This window comes from Rhea americana, unplaced genomic scaffold (assembly GCF_003343005.1).
Source record: "Rhea americana isolate MKP2758 unplaced genomic scaffold, rheAme1 scaffold_45, whole genome shotgun sequence".
In the NCBI taxonomy this organism is placed as follows: domain Eukaryota; kingdom Metazoa; phylum Chordata; class Aves; order Rheiformes; family Rheidae; genus Rhea; species Rhea americana.
In genome coordinates, this window is record NW_028186590.1 from 3,918,386 (window position 1) to 3,933,533 (window position 15,148).

Sequence of the window (15,148 nt, forward strand, 5' to 3'; positions counted from 1 at the left end):
CGGCGCGGGGAAGGACGGCTTGCACCTGCGCATCCCGCCCGACCACCGTTTCGCGCATGCGCATTGCGGAGGGCAGAGGTGCCGGCGGGCGGGGGGCTGCCATCTCGGGGCGCGCAGGCGGCGGGGCGCGGCTGTGTCACCCACCGGCGGGCTCGGCCCCGCGCCACCCCCTTCCGTCCGAAGGGCAGTGCTGGGCAAGGGCAGCATAATCCTGCACCAAGTCTGCACCGCACCTGAGGAGGGAGTAACTTCAGTTTCCTGCGCACGTAAACAGCAACAGCATCGTTCTTAAGGTGGTGGCGGCTGATGGATCCTCTCTCAACTCTCCGCAACGTTACACAAGCTTGTCTAAATAAAGCTGTTCATGCCAGCCGCCGCTCTGTGGGAGTTGCTTTGCCTTAAGTTTTCTCTTTAGAAATTGAACTGTAAGGTGTGCAAACCTGTCCGTTGTTGTCGGATGGTGGTGTGTGAGTGAACCAGTGAACCACTCCAGTTAGTGCTGCATTGAAAGGCCACATCTCTGTTGGTGCTTTTATATTAAAAGTTGGTTTCATCAAGACTGTGTGCAACAACATAGCCAAAAACTCAGCAAGTATTTACGTTTGTATAATTTTAGTAAACATTCTGTTTGAAACATAATTTTACAAGCATGTAATCTGATCTGCATAAGATCTCTTACACCCACAGGGAACAGTCTTCCTAAAACAGCTGCCTGTATTTTAGTTGTCCGGAGATTGAAAGCATATCCAAAGACCACTGGAGGGAGTAGTTGGCTGCCTAACAGCTCCTTAGGCGTCTGCAAATGCAACCTCCCTCTGAAGACCTGTAAGCTCTTCCTCTTCCCTCTCTGTGAAGACTGTAGAGAATTTGGACACTTTAAAAACATATAACATTGAAGAATAAATTTGTTTCCTAAGTAATTATTTAGAGTGCAGTTAGAGAAAAGTAAATCATATTCCTGTGACACTGTACAACAATACAACTATATATTATTCCTAATTTACCCTTATTCTCTAGTGGGCCTTACCTTCTGTTGTCATTCTCCCTAGCTAGGCCTATTGTTCCTGTTATCACCCTTTTCTTTACTGTCTTTCATTTTCTGTTATCATCTTCCAGTTATTGTAGTAACTTTTACTCCTTCAGCCTCCCGGAACATTCTTGGGATATGAGGAAACAACACTGCTGGTAAAGCTGTGCCATGAGATGGTAAGAAATTTCTCTGGCAGCAGGATGACCCAGTCAGTGGTAGTGTGAGGCAGCTGGTAACCTCATGACTGCTGCCTGGTACAAGAGGACTGGCAAAGAAGGCCACATTAAGTTCATGAAGATGAAAAGGTGTTCCTGAAGAGACAAACCCTGTACTTCAAGGATGGCATGGCAGACGTGCAGGTTTTACAGAGAGTTTGAAGAGGTCTTCAAATGCCAAACRTACCTCTAACCCAGTGCTTGTTTTGTTGTCTGTCATAGTTCCCAGCATTGTCAAAGGGATAAATCCAGTTAGAAGCAATTGAGTGGTCAGCAGCCAAGATAAAGACAGGCCATGCTATACCTATATAAAGCCAAGCCGCAATGCATCATCTCCATTAATAAGTTCACACCAGTTTGGGGGCCAGACATCCTAGAGCCTGGAAGTAGATACCTCAGACGTAGACTCAGTTCTTTGTTCCAGGTAGTTTGATCACATTTTGTAATTTTTTTTCAACTCTCTATCTGAATCAGGTAATGTTTTTTTCAGTAGTTACTTTTTGTTCTCCAGCTGTTAAATTTGTTATCTCCTGTTGTCTTGTTTAAGGGATCTTAAATCACACAGTGGCAACTACTCTTCTCTGGCAACTGTCTGATGGCAACCACTCTTCGCTATTTGTTAGCCTAAGGTAACCAAAGGTGACCAAAGTCACAGTTTAATTAGGCTAATATTTGGCAACCATATGAGAAAGTCTGGAGAAGAGAGCACTCTATGACACTGCCCTCATTGCCAGACCCTGCAGAGGTTCTTCAGAGGACACATTCAGGGACACCTTGCCACAGCCAACATCAAAAGTCYCCAGTGCAAATCCCCCAGTTTTCAGCCTAGGTAAATGCTGATGTWTGCCTGTGGAGGGGAGCGGAAAGGATGCATTACAGAGTAAAGTAGCAGGGAGGTAAAACAGGAAGCCTGGGGCGATGGCGTGCTGATGGCCCATTCAGGGACTGAAAGGTGCAGTCCCTGCAATAGCTGCCTTTAATCTTCACAAGAGAGGTAAACAGGCAGAGTCTTTTGGTATGTAAAAGGTGTGTAAAATGCAAGAAATAGGTAGTTTGTGTGTTTGAAGGGGTTTGGCTGCGGGGAACCTCTGGAGCAGGGAACATGAGCCATTTGGGAGCTGATGACCCATCAGGAGGCTAGAAAGGCACAGGTACTCTCTGAATAGAGTGTTTCAAAAAAAAAAAAAAATAGGCAGAGGGTGAGGGGAGTGAATTCTCCTGAGAACTTAACTGGGAAAGAGGAGAGTGAACAGGAGGGAAGCGCTTACCTCACTGTGGAAAGGGAAAGGAGAAGGGGGTATAAGGAGCTCCCATCCTCCAGGGCCTAATGACGTAGCTCTACCCCCAGCCTCACCAATTCTTGTCAAGCCTTACTGCCTCTGAGCAGACCCACAGCTGATGCTTGCACAGCCTTTACAAGAGGCTCATCTTTGTGCATGTGTTGGGGTGGGTAGGCAGATAAGACAGGCAGATATTGGGAATCTACTCCTTTTTGATCTCTGCGCCTTACTGACCGCCCAGGAAAACACATCAGCGGCTAATTGCATTCCCTCCATCCCATACAATCCTCTCCTGGACTTCAGCATGTTTGTGGCCTTTATAAGTGAAGGAGCARCTCAACTGTTTGCAGAGGACTGAACATATAGCCACTGGAGAAACTCCTTTTTGCTACTGCAGTTCAGATGGAAAGGTACACTTACGTCCTAGCAGAGACCATGCAGGCCCAACAGGGCACAGTGTTTTGCAGTCTTAATTTGGATGGTGTTGGGAACATTGGCACAAGGCTTATCACACAGGACCTGTCATCGTGCCATGAGACAACCAAATGCACCTTCCACTTCTGTTCCACCTGCTGTAAGGACATGGTTAAAGCGGGCATGGGCTCTGTCGCTGATGGGGAATAGCCTCATTAGACAGTGGTGCAGGGCTGTCAGCCACAGTGATGGCAACGCTAGYGGAGACGCTGATGTAGTACCATCTGTGTGTGAAACAGGCAGAAGAGTAGGGCACTTCTCAAGAGTCTTGCAGAGGGGCCTCTGTCAAGGCAACACAGCGGGGATATGTATGACAGTTTTCCTTCTGAAAATTTCAAACCAATCTGCAAGGAAAACATTTGGCGTAAGGGACAAGACTAAATCCAGCCTGAAGAAAACTCAAATTACGTATAATGGAGATGTGAAGAGTCTCAGCACTTCAATGTACCGATGTGCTCCTATTGTATCAAATTACTTTGTAATGTAGCCATAGCCACAAAGGCTCAGGATAAATCTGGGAAAAGTGTAAACAGAATAGAAACGGAGAACTTCCACTCTTCCACTCTTCCTAACAAGTAGGTTAATTAGAAGCATGTTTTTTCTCTCAGAATAATTATATCATCAGTAACAATCAGTGTGGATGCAATCACAGGGCTTATCTTCTATCCTTTAGAGAAATAAAGTGTATCAGCACAAATACTTTGTAATACTAGTTTTATTGCAAACTAAGACCCTGGACAGGCGTTATTCCACAGGTATTTATGCTAAAGCAAGTTAATTTATATTTAACAAAGTAAACCCCCAAATTTTCATGTTCACAATATTTTATACTGAGGTGGTGTGCTGACACTTAGTGATTACACTTCACATTGGTTTGTGCACAGTTATAAGCAAAATGGATATAGRAAAAAACACTTACAAAAACATACACTTTTAATGTTCCTTTTAAAATATGTGTAATGGCAGACTGATTTATTAGTTAATAATTAACTTAGCAATGAGTGCTACAGAGACATGTTACATAGCCAAAGCCTCAGTGTGCTACATTTATTAATCTTTAAGGCAAGGAAGAAGAAAACATGTATCAGACTACCTAGGAATAAATGTTAACATTTCATAATTTTAAATTGGAAACTGAAATCTGATTTTAGAGGCAGAAATACAAATGCATCGTAGTTGATCTAAAAGACTACCAGCTGGCATTTATTTTTTAATTGTATTTCATTAAGCCTCTCAAATGATCTTCTTCTGGCATGTATCCTATCACACTGTCAACTTATTTCTAGGAAAGATTTAAATAACTAATTAAATTAAATTGCAAAGAAATAAAACTTTATGCTCTATTAAACCCACAAATTTATAAAACAGTCAACTCTTTAAGGCACATAAAATGCATCAGCTGCCAAATTATGTTAGTGAGCAAATCTACATTTATAAGTAAAACCAAGCTTTAAATACAAGTCATATACTTAAAAATTAATGTTAATGTTCAGAAAAAGAGACAAAACTCAGCAATTCACAGTAGAAAGTGGATATTCAGGACAATCACTTCCATTTTCTATTATAGCTTGTTTCTTACATTACAAGTAGATAAAACAAGTAGTTTTATCTCCTCTTTATGTCTAATTATGTTTCAAGATGAGGCAARTGCAAAGTCTCAGTGACTATCAATTTTTTTTTCTCTAGAAATCAAAGCATTTGAGATTTTTAATAGACTGAAACTTTTTATGTTATCACACAGAATTACACTAACTCAGGTCTTTCAATCCTCTATAAACAACCTGAGGTAAGAGAAAAGCAGATTTTCAGATTTTCAATTGCTTAAAGTTACTGATGTCTCTAGTCCAAAGTAGCCTCTACATTGTCTTAGYCTAAAAACACTTTGTGATTATTTCATTCAAAAAAGAGAATACTTGAACCATGTTTTTGATCCATACTAGTAAATTTTGTCTAGAGTGTCCCAAAGTATAGGCTAATTATGTGGCTAACAAATTTTCTTTACTTCCTTGTTTTGAATTCAAATCCAGATTAGGTAATGTAAAAAAATAATCAGGAACATTCATGCATTGGAAATACACCACTCAAAGCACCTTTTGCACACCTGGGTTTTACCTGGGCATACCTGGGCATTCTGATGAAATCCATAGCCGCTTGCCAGGTGTCAGATCAGTCAGAATTTATTATTTTACCAGCACAAACCATTACCAACAATGAAACAGTATATACCACTACTGCTCTTGTATGGCCAGTGTGACCAGTCTCCTACTTCAAAGTGCTGTAGTTCATCTAAAATATTTTTTAATTTAAGTGGTTTCAAATATACCACAACTACATTTATGCTTTAAAAAYGTTTATTTTTTAAAGCTTAAAACCTTAATGTGTTTTCAGAATCATAAGTGTGTATGCATTTACAAAAAAAAAAGAGAGAAGACTTATACATACACTCATACTAAATCAGATTTATATTAAAATCTAGACAAGGAAAAACATTTACTTCCTTCGCTGAGACCTTTTAAATCTAGACTCAGGTTCAGAATAACTTTTTATTTGTTTTACTCATATTTAAAAGTGGATTATTTGAGGCACTGTGCCTTTCAAATAGCTGGTAATTTCATTCCAGATGAGCTCAGTGTAGTCCTTAATAGGGACAGGTACTGAATCACAAATCACTTTTGAAAATAGAAGATCTGGGTCCTAACTATGTTCTTTCTACTACGCACTTAACTGAAGTAAGTGGAACATATTAAATATGATTCACCTCAGCCATATCACTCTCTGCAAGCTGGAATTCTTTTTGTTTCATTCTAAAACATGATCTACACACACAGCTATGTTATTGACATAAAGTGTTTGTTCTAAGAAAAAACAAAGACACATTTCTTAACAAATTCGGTGTACCAACTTAAGTCCTGGTATAGGCAAAATGTTCCTGTACAGGGAAATGGTGTAAGCTCTACCAACAAAATGACTCTTTGGCAAATATAAACAGCATTTATTGTGTTTAGACTACTCATTATAGCCATATTAGCAAACTTTTTACAGTGCAGATAAACCCCAAGAAAGCTTATACAGGCCCAAGATATCCTGCCACTTTACAATTTCAGTATTTGTTACAGAATTCTCATCTAGAAGAAAAAACATCTCCAATGGTTGGAAAGCAAACTGAAACATGAAGATCAAATTGACTACATACCAACGCGATATTACAGCTTCAAAGATGAACTGTTTTGGTCATCTCAGTGGGACACTGAGCTAATGCACTCTTTCTGGCATCCCAAGTCCTATCTCCTGCTGCAAAGCAACACCGCTTTATCTTCCAAAAAATACAAGTCACTCTGTTTCTCYCAGTACCTTCTATAATAAAAAGTCTGCAGTATTTTGAATATGTTGATGATTTAAACTAAAAATGCATTATAGAATACATAAGAAGAAAAGATCTTTTATGGGTTGTATCTGGCTTTATATATAATTCACTCAAAAATCACTTTAAGTATAGCTGCCACAGAGCTTTCCAGATGCTGTTTGAAAAGCTACAGCCACCAGTATAAAATGCTTAGTACAGCATACGGCAGAGTGCACGACATCTCATTTATACAGTCTTACTAGTCTTGCACTAAATGGTCTTATACTGAGTTGACAAATTTGCCAATGAAGTGAAAGCAAAAGTTAGAAACAGTTACATCATTAAGTGCTTGGTGATAGATTCCTCTTCATATCATAAACAACATTTGAATCAGCTTTACTATGTATATCACTGTGATATTACACTGAAATACCAGTCAGAAAAAGCAAATATCAAAGCCATACTTTCTGTCCCTATTAACAAATATATAAGTGAATACTGTCAACCTTAAGAAATCAGAGTTAAAATTCAAACACTTGATTACATTTGCATAGTTGTGAAAATTTATTAACTACAGTGTAATGAAAATCAACTCTTTTGGTACAGGCAGAAGTAAAAACATACATTATATAGAAAAAAATCACAGCTTTAAAAACTGGCTTACATTGTTTAAAATGAGTAATTCTGGTTGTATTTCAAGGCATTGGACTTTAATACTTAATTTTATGCCAAACCATCACACAGTGCAAGAAATATTCTGCAACAGTACAAATTCTATACAGCAGTCTTCAGAGCATTTAGTCTCACAGAATCATATGGTGGCAAAAAATKTGTGCTGAATACTTTTTCCATTTAAAGATAAAATGTTGCTGAAATTAAATTTTACTTTCTTTACATACTCTTTATTACAAAAATATCAAATTGCAAATTTGACAGTGTATTCTACAAATAAATGCGCCATGGACAACAGGAATTACAATTTTGGGACAGTTACATTACAAAGTGTATTATAAAAATAAATTATATWGCAAACATCAAACAAAACCAAGCGCGTGCTTTAGGCTTCACAAATAAAAGTGAAATTCAGCTGGCAGAAAGACTGCTACTCTCTCTCTGACTATGTACTCTCAAAATATCAGCAAGGCCATTCATTCTTAAAGCTCTACCAAGAAAAAATATATAAAACCTAATGGAAGCAATAAAACACTTCCATGAATAATCAGTAGCACAAGCGACCCTGGTGTTGATGGTAGAGAGCTTCTGCAGTGATCCATCCAACTGGTCAGGAGGGTAGTGCACACAGAGAGGATCTGCTGGGGGGGGGTCTCATCTAGAGTTCATGCGTAACTGATGAATGATGACACTCTCTAAAAGAAAAAGATAGCAAAACATTTGGTTTTACGAAGCTGTCAATAAATTACAAGTCCTTTTAAAAAAGAACAATTGCAATGATAGTGCAAAGCTTTTTTTTCTTTTTTTTTAAGAAGTATCTTGTAGACTTCTGCTCTCAGATAAAAACTGTTGTGGCTAATGCCTCAATGAGACATTGAGAAACCCTGTTAGTACCAGGCAGGCTAGGGCTGAGGAGCCCTGGGCTCCCTCCTCAGTGCCTGGACTATCACCTGGTTTTCCACAAGGAAAAGGCATAGTATAGTTATATAAATTAAACTATAGGAACACTTAAGGTTCCAGTCCCACACCTGAATCAGGAAGAGGAAGGCCTGAAGTTGGGTCTCTTCTATCCTAAGCAAATCCATCAAAAACCTGCTGGCAATTCTGAAATGGGGATGAGGAAGAGGCATGGAGTCGTTTCTCAATTTAGTGGAAATTTGACTTAGGAAACCTATATTGGGCTGTCCATTTATATACAGTGAAAAGTTATGGGCTAGCTGAACCACYTTTTCCAACAAAAAAAGTGTTTTGTTAGAAAATCTTCAATTAGTTTTATTCACAGGTAGTAAAAAGTCTGCTTGAATTTTGCTATTGACTGTAATAGGGATAAATGTCAGCCACAGTATGCAAAACTAAGTGTATATTTAGTTTTTGAAAGGCTGGATTTAAATTTGCCATGTGTGTAACAGAAGAGATCCCTGATTGTGGTTAACCTCCAGGCTCTACTGAAACATTCAATATTAATTACCTGGTCTTATGTTTTTCTATCTAAATACACTCCTCTTACAGACAACATTTCTTAAGAAGAATTTAGCTATCAATTATATTGTCAATGTATTTTTTTTTTAAAAAAAGATGTATTTTATGGATTTGAAATAATACAACTGTATCAGCACTAACCAGAAACAAATAATACATTTTCAGAAATACTCATTTCTGTAACTGAAATTTKGTCGTGATACCTGCCTCTCTTAATAGTCTGAATATTTTTCAAAATTTATGATACACAAAAAAGATATGCTCATCATATCATTGTTCCCTTTTACATTTTTATTAACTTGTGCCTTGGTCTAGTTGCTGAATAGTATTTGCAAGATCTTTAAGTTAAACTGTACACCAGAACTCTGCCACTAGGTGGCATGTTCTAGCTGTATTACTCATACAGGTTGAATCAGAAAAGCAGGGCTAAGGCAACAGTCAGGAAATATGTTAAGGCAAATGAAATAAAAGAATTTCCAAAATAAAAATATGTCTTTTCCATTTAATTTATAATTAAAAATGATTTTCAACACACCTATACTTGTTCTCCCAGATCTGAGCAATGAACCTGAAAACCCACAAACTACATTACAACTTATCTTCACAACCAATGCTGTTTTTAACTAAGAGCTCTTGATGAATATCATGTAAAAAACTACATTTACTTAAGATCAGATCGTAATCTTAGGTGAAATTCCCCATTAACTTCAATGAGAGTCATATGAACTCTCTAAGGAGCAAATTGTTCTTAATGTTCACTATGCACATTATATATAAATACACTGAACTTAGAAACAAAATCTAAAAATTAAATGGGCTGCAGAAAAACATCATCCTCCCCGAAAGGTCTGATTACTGATTGAACAGCAAAACTACAGGAGGYTGCTGAATCAATCTTCTCCCTATAGACCAAATATAACAATTATGCAAAAGAGAGTAAAAGAAATATTTAAAATATTCTAATTTATAATATTCATTTTTCATTAACTTCTCATACACAGATGCATATGTACGCTCTTACTATTTTCTAACAATTCACTTTACATTATGTAAARTATATAAAATCATATTGTAGCTACTAAAACAGATATATAAACAGTTATTAGCCTAAAATTTTAATTAGGGTAGATTCTGTCAGAGTTTTGTAAGAATAACCTCTGTAGGAACATGATTTTTTCTGTAGGATACGATTATATAGATTTTTCCAGGATTATAGATCTGAACATTTATAGGACCTATAAATTCACTTAAACAAAAATGAATTTATTTTAATGTTAGGGAAAGAAAATGAAGTTGTGTTAATGCAAAAGTGCTAATTCTGATTTCAGTCTGACTGATGTAAATCAGAATTTCTCAGAGAAATATATTATTAATACATKGCCTATCAAAAATACCTATTCATATAATGAAGTACATCAACTGACACTTTAACATATTAAGTTTAATTTCTTCTCGTACTTCATACAAACAAATGACACCAAATGACACAAAAATGTAGGTACCACAGACAATGCAAGTCCAAGTGACAGAAGTAGAGAATTATACATCTGTATTTCTATTTTTTTAAATCCTGTTGAAAAGAGCTTTTAATGTGAAGAATCATTTGTACTTGAATMTTGTCAGAAGACAAGAAAAATAAATCCAGATGTGATCCTATGTGGTTTTGTTCTCAGAACTGATAGCTCTCAGTTTGAGAGTAGTTAAGCCTGATTACATTCTTCCAAAAAAGCCAAGTAAGAGTAGTGTCTATGTAGTTAAGAACGATTCAAAGTGTAGCTAACAGCTACAATGACAACTGTTGGATGCAGTTTTGCCCGAGAGAGCTCAGTCAAAATTAAGGGAAAGAGAATAATTCACACAGACTTAGGGGAGAAAAACATTCCCCTAAATGAAAACAAGTTCGAAAGATGAGCTCATAGGGACTCCTGCCAGCAAACTACAGGTTTCAAACTGACTCAATGAGATCAGCCACTGATGTGTGATAGGAACATATAATTGGTCTGAAAATTGTCCTTACTGGTGCAGTTTATGCCAAAACCCCCTGAAACGCAGCAGGACAGTAGCCTACCCTCTTTAATGATACACTCTTCAAATGACCAGACTCGCTGAATATTCATGTAAAATACTGAGCAGGTTTGAGAACGTGTGTAACTTATTTCAGGCAGCAACGTATCATTTGGCATCTAACTGGCATGACTCAACAGATTAATGTCACTTTAGAGATTACTCACATGATACTAATTACTACGTGCTGTAAGCGGTTTGAGGTTTAAAGAGGGTAACATGCATACTCTATATTCAAAAGAGTCGCAGAGTGTTGTTTCTTTGAAAAATCACGCTAGTGAATGTTACAAAAGGGGGAAAAAAGGGTGGGCTAAGTAAGACAACGTCTCTGTGTTTTTTCAAGCTGTTGTTTACTTAGCACATTTTAAGACCAGAGAGGAATCCCCCAGGGACTATAAATACGAAGTTCTGCCTGCCCTCATTTTCAGTCATACTTACTCAAATGCTCTACTAATGTTTGTATTAGGAACCATTATACAAATGTATATATGAAACAGTAACTCAGGTGATAGGATCCAGTGTAGAGACCACAGCAGAAATTTTTTATTAGGAACTAGATTTAAAATCGCATGGATCAACTGGAAAATTCAGGGTGCAACTTCTCAGTACATGCTGATCTATACGAGTACATGCTCTTCCCCCCTCTCTGCCTTACTGTTGCCCCAGGCTGTATGCTCCCACTGCTAGGTTTGAGCTGCTTGTACGGCTACAGTCAGCCAGAACAGGGGGTCTCTCCAGCTGACACCGAGCCCTACACTGAGCCCCACGCTGAGCCAGTCCTTAGCAAKCCGAAGTTACGGCTGCACTAGCATCAACACTGGCACCAGGGAAGGAGCAGAAGTCAGAAGCTAGCAGCACTGCCACCCTTCCTGGTGCCAATGTGAATATTTATTAGCTGAAAGCTGCTACAGACCTACTTCCTGAGTTAAWGGGATGAGGACACAAACTGCAGCAAGGGAAATTCAGATTAGATACTCGATAAAGTCCTTCATAGTGAAGGTGGTCAGACACTGGAACAACTTGTCCAGGAAGACTGGGGAATCTCCATCCTTGGAGATATTCAAAACTTGACTGGACAAGGCCCTGAGCAGCTTCAAYGGACTTAGACGTCTATCAGCCCTGTTTTGAGCAGGACGTTGAAGCAGATGATCTCCAGAGGTCCCTTCCAACCCAAATTACTGTAATGATTTTATAATTGTGACAATGTAGGGAACAAGAGAGCTGAGCCAGACACACAGAGACAGACAGAGAGCTGAGACCTTGTGACTTGATCATAGCTGCACAAACAAAACAGGACATTACTGAGACATAAAATGGCTTGCCGTCACACTTTTTTTCAGAGACAGAACTCCGGAGACACTAGTGGCTGTATCCAAACTAGGTCCTTGGCACTGCTGTGATTATGAGATGAGATAGGAGGGGCAAAAGACAGCTTTTCTGCTACCTTAAAATGCTCATGACACTATAGTCTCACATTTGTGAAGCCAGCTATCTACTGGAATTCAGAATTGTGTATTTGACACCTCATCATCTTTATCATCCATGAGGAGAGTGATAACTCAGAATAGGATCCTGAAAAAATAGCATGCTGAGCAGGAATCCACCTAAATACAGCCAAGAAGCTAACATTGAGGACAAAGTTGTAAATCCTGACTCCTACACTTCTCTGAGGTTTCAGTGTCTTTTTCAGGTGTCATTGCCAGAGGCTCTTTCCTGTGCTGTGACTGCAACCTTCTTACGAAGCTAACCAGGCTCCTTCTCAAGATTTCATAAAAAATGGAAAGATCTTAAAGGACTGAGAAAGAGGTAGAAAATTTTCCCTTCTTATACAAATATGCCATAGTAAGGGGACTCACACCATAATATGAGGATCCTATGTTCAAATTTCACCTCTGCCTAAAGGAATTCAAATCYGTATCTCCCTGCTTTCAAAAGACTACTGCAACCATCATGATTATTCTGGTTTGGATCCATTTTGCTACTGAAACTRTTCCAGTTGATAAAAAAAAATACAGAGAAAAAGGAAAAAGAGAGCAAAAACATGATGATTAGTAATTCTAGACGGTCACCTGGGCAGAGGAAGGCCTCATTTCTGCATTCTAATCCAGTCATGGAAAATGCACAAGAAGCAGCCCTGTAAATAGAGGCAGTAATGTTTTCCCATGGATTTGTGTCTCACAGTTTGATTCTTTGCTGCCTAATAAAATCTGAGGTTTGAACAAAGCTTGTCCCTGGGGCATTTCTGACATCACTCTCTTGTGTTGGTCCTTTGATGTCGTACAGGGGTGAGCTCATGCCACATTCTTTCCCGCAGTGCGTGCATTGTTAAGGTCTTTCTCCTCTTCTCAGTCGCCCTCTTCATTAAACTGGAGGAACTTCTTATTCTTGAGGCCCCTATTGCTTTGTCAGATTTGGCTGAATTTGGTTAAAGGGTTCAATGTTATTCACCAACGGAGGACAGACGGAGGGATGGATAAACACAGACAGCATCATCTTACAAGCCTTCTTTTCACAGAAAGCCAGGCTCCAAAGCAGCCTTTGGAACAAGGACCAGAGTCTGGGGCTCCCTCTTACTAGTTCAGTACCCTGACTACTCAACCAGTCTCTTGTTTCTGCTCGGTGAATAGWGAAGCACTCCGTGTGAAACAGCACAGCATTTACCGGAGGCAATGAGAATGCCACCTTSTTCCCCCTCAGCTGTGTCTCTCCGCACTACTGGCAGACTTGCTTGGCACTAAGATGGGTTTGACTCTCCTCAGATATTGGTGAAAAGGGGGGACCAGTCTCCAAGCTTTGAAGGAAGGCTTCAAGCAAAGCTTTTAAAAATAAGCAGCACTACCCCTACATTTGCGTAGTACTTGATCTCCTCGGAGCCATTCATGATTCCACAGTCACTTCAGAACAGCCACTCGTTTCCTATGCTTCTCTCTTGACTCTTCTGGCATAAGAGTCTGAATATCCCAGTGGAACTAAGCTAGGTTAAAACTAGCCTTCATGGTTTTTACCAGATTCCTTTTAGTTCAGATCAGTTCCCCATTTAAGTTTCAACAATTGTGCTATCTCAGGGGACAACCACATGGAAGTGAGTGCTTCACTGGCTAGAGGCAATGGAAAGACAGGACTACATCATTTGACTGCAGTTGTGGTCTATATGCTGACTTCAAGTGACAAAGAAATTGGGGCCTTTAATTCAGATTAAAGCCCTGAGAGGAAATGAAAGGATACCTAGACTACGGATCTCAGGTTTAGAGGCTACAGTGCTAGTTAAGTCAAAATTGAAACATTGCTAGACAAATACAGAGGCATCTCCATGCAAGCTGGTAGCTTGAGCTGGAGCTTTATGGACTGTATTTAGAATTGGTTGCCTGAATTGCCTGTGGAGCTGATCCTGAATGGAGAACTTTACTATACTTACTAAACATAAAACTGTCTTCAGATTCAGAGGAAACTCTAACATGATAAAGACAATTATGCTTCAACTTTTAAGACTTCTGAACTATAAGCTTTCTTTTTTTACAATATCATCACCTTAATTTTCCTCCGCATTTAATAAACAAGTATCTCAGGTCAATTAAAACAGATACTAAAAAACAATGAGTGTAACTAAAGATCCCCCGTCTAACATGCTCTAGGTGACCCTGCTGAGCAGGGAGGTTGGACTAGATGATCTCTGGAGGTCCCTTCCAACCTTACCTATTCTATGATTCTATTTTTAGTTAGCAGTTACACCAGTTACCTCACTCCAACTCTTCAGACTTCTTTTGGGCTGGCTTGGGAAGCAAAAGTTCCGTTCTGTTGTGCTACCTCTGGGAAAAATAACAGGATCTTTCATCTACCTGTCTGGAATTTCTTGAGTGTGTCTCATGAAGTCCTACTGAACCCTACAGGAGTAATTCCTAGCTTGTGCCTTCAGTTCTGATTCTGTTGCTCTAATTTATGTGTCCTGGATTTCAGGTTCTGTAAGGCTGACTTGTTTCTTCAGGTGAATTACTTTCTCAGATCTCATCCAAAACAAATAAATTTCTCAACTACAGGCACACTTGCCCTGGGTAYAGCAACAGTTAACTATGGAATAGTTAGTTTCTTTCAAAAAAAGATTTGAAAAGGAAAGCTTAAGCCAGCTGTAGTTCATCACTGTATTGAGCCACATTAGCTTGGGGCTCATGTTTGCAGTATTATTTAAATGACTGTTTTGAACTGAAAGTTTGCTTCAGTGCCAGTATTTAGAGTGAATATGCAGCTAAAAGCCCATAATAATATGTCTCCTTCAAACATCTGCTAAAAAGTCTACATTACAGTAGGAACAATAAGATCTCCACAACAATTTATTGACAAATTGAGGCTTTTAAGCAATAACAATTARTTGAGAGAATCTGATGTATTTCTGGCATTGTAAGTCACATTACTTGCTAATTCCAACTTCCAAGTTTTATCCAAAATACCAGGAACGTAATGTTATGATAAATGATACTAATATGAATCTGATTTTCAGATGTTATAGAAACCAGAACTTTAAAATTAACAGGTATTGCAGGTGCTACACACATGTAAAAATTAAAGTCTACTTCTTTTCAGATGTGATGGCAACTTT

At 38.8% G+C, this 15,148-nt stretch overlaps 2 protein-coding genes across 7 annotated transcripts in view; both read right to left on the minus strand.

Annotated features, from left to right (window-relative positions):
- Positions 1–1,040, minus strand: part of CDC50A (cell division cycle 50 P4-ATPase accessory subunit A) — a 14,024-nt gene extending 12,984 nt beyond the window's left edge. Inside the window, exons 1-2 of the mRNA XM_085316088.1 lie at positions 1,028–1,040; positions 441–559 (exon numbers count right to left, since the gene is read on the minus strand). Coding sequence (XP_085172214.1) covers positions 441–559; positions 1,028–1,040 — 132 coding nt within the window. The remainder of the gene's footprint in view (positions 1–440; positions 560–1,027) is intronic.
- A 4,930-nt stretch (positions 1,041–5,970) lies between these two features.
- The window catches only part of FILIP1 (filamin A interacting protein 1), a 110,494-nt gene continuing 101,316 nt past the window's right edge, over positions 5,971–15,148 (minus strand). For all 6 annotated transcript variants that reach the window (XR_014897154.1, XM_085316058.1, XM_085316062.1 and 3 more), the window contains one exon: positions 5,971–7,709. Coding sequence is in view for 2 of the 6 variants with exons in the window: in XM_085316061.1 (XP_085172187.1) it covers positions 7,669–7,709 (41 nt within the window). In the remaining 4 variants the exon portion in view is untranslated. The remainder of the gene's footprint in view (positions 7,710–15,148) is intronic.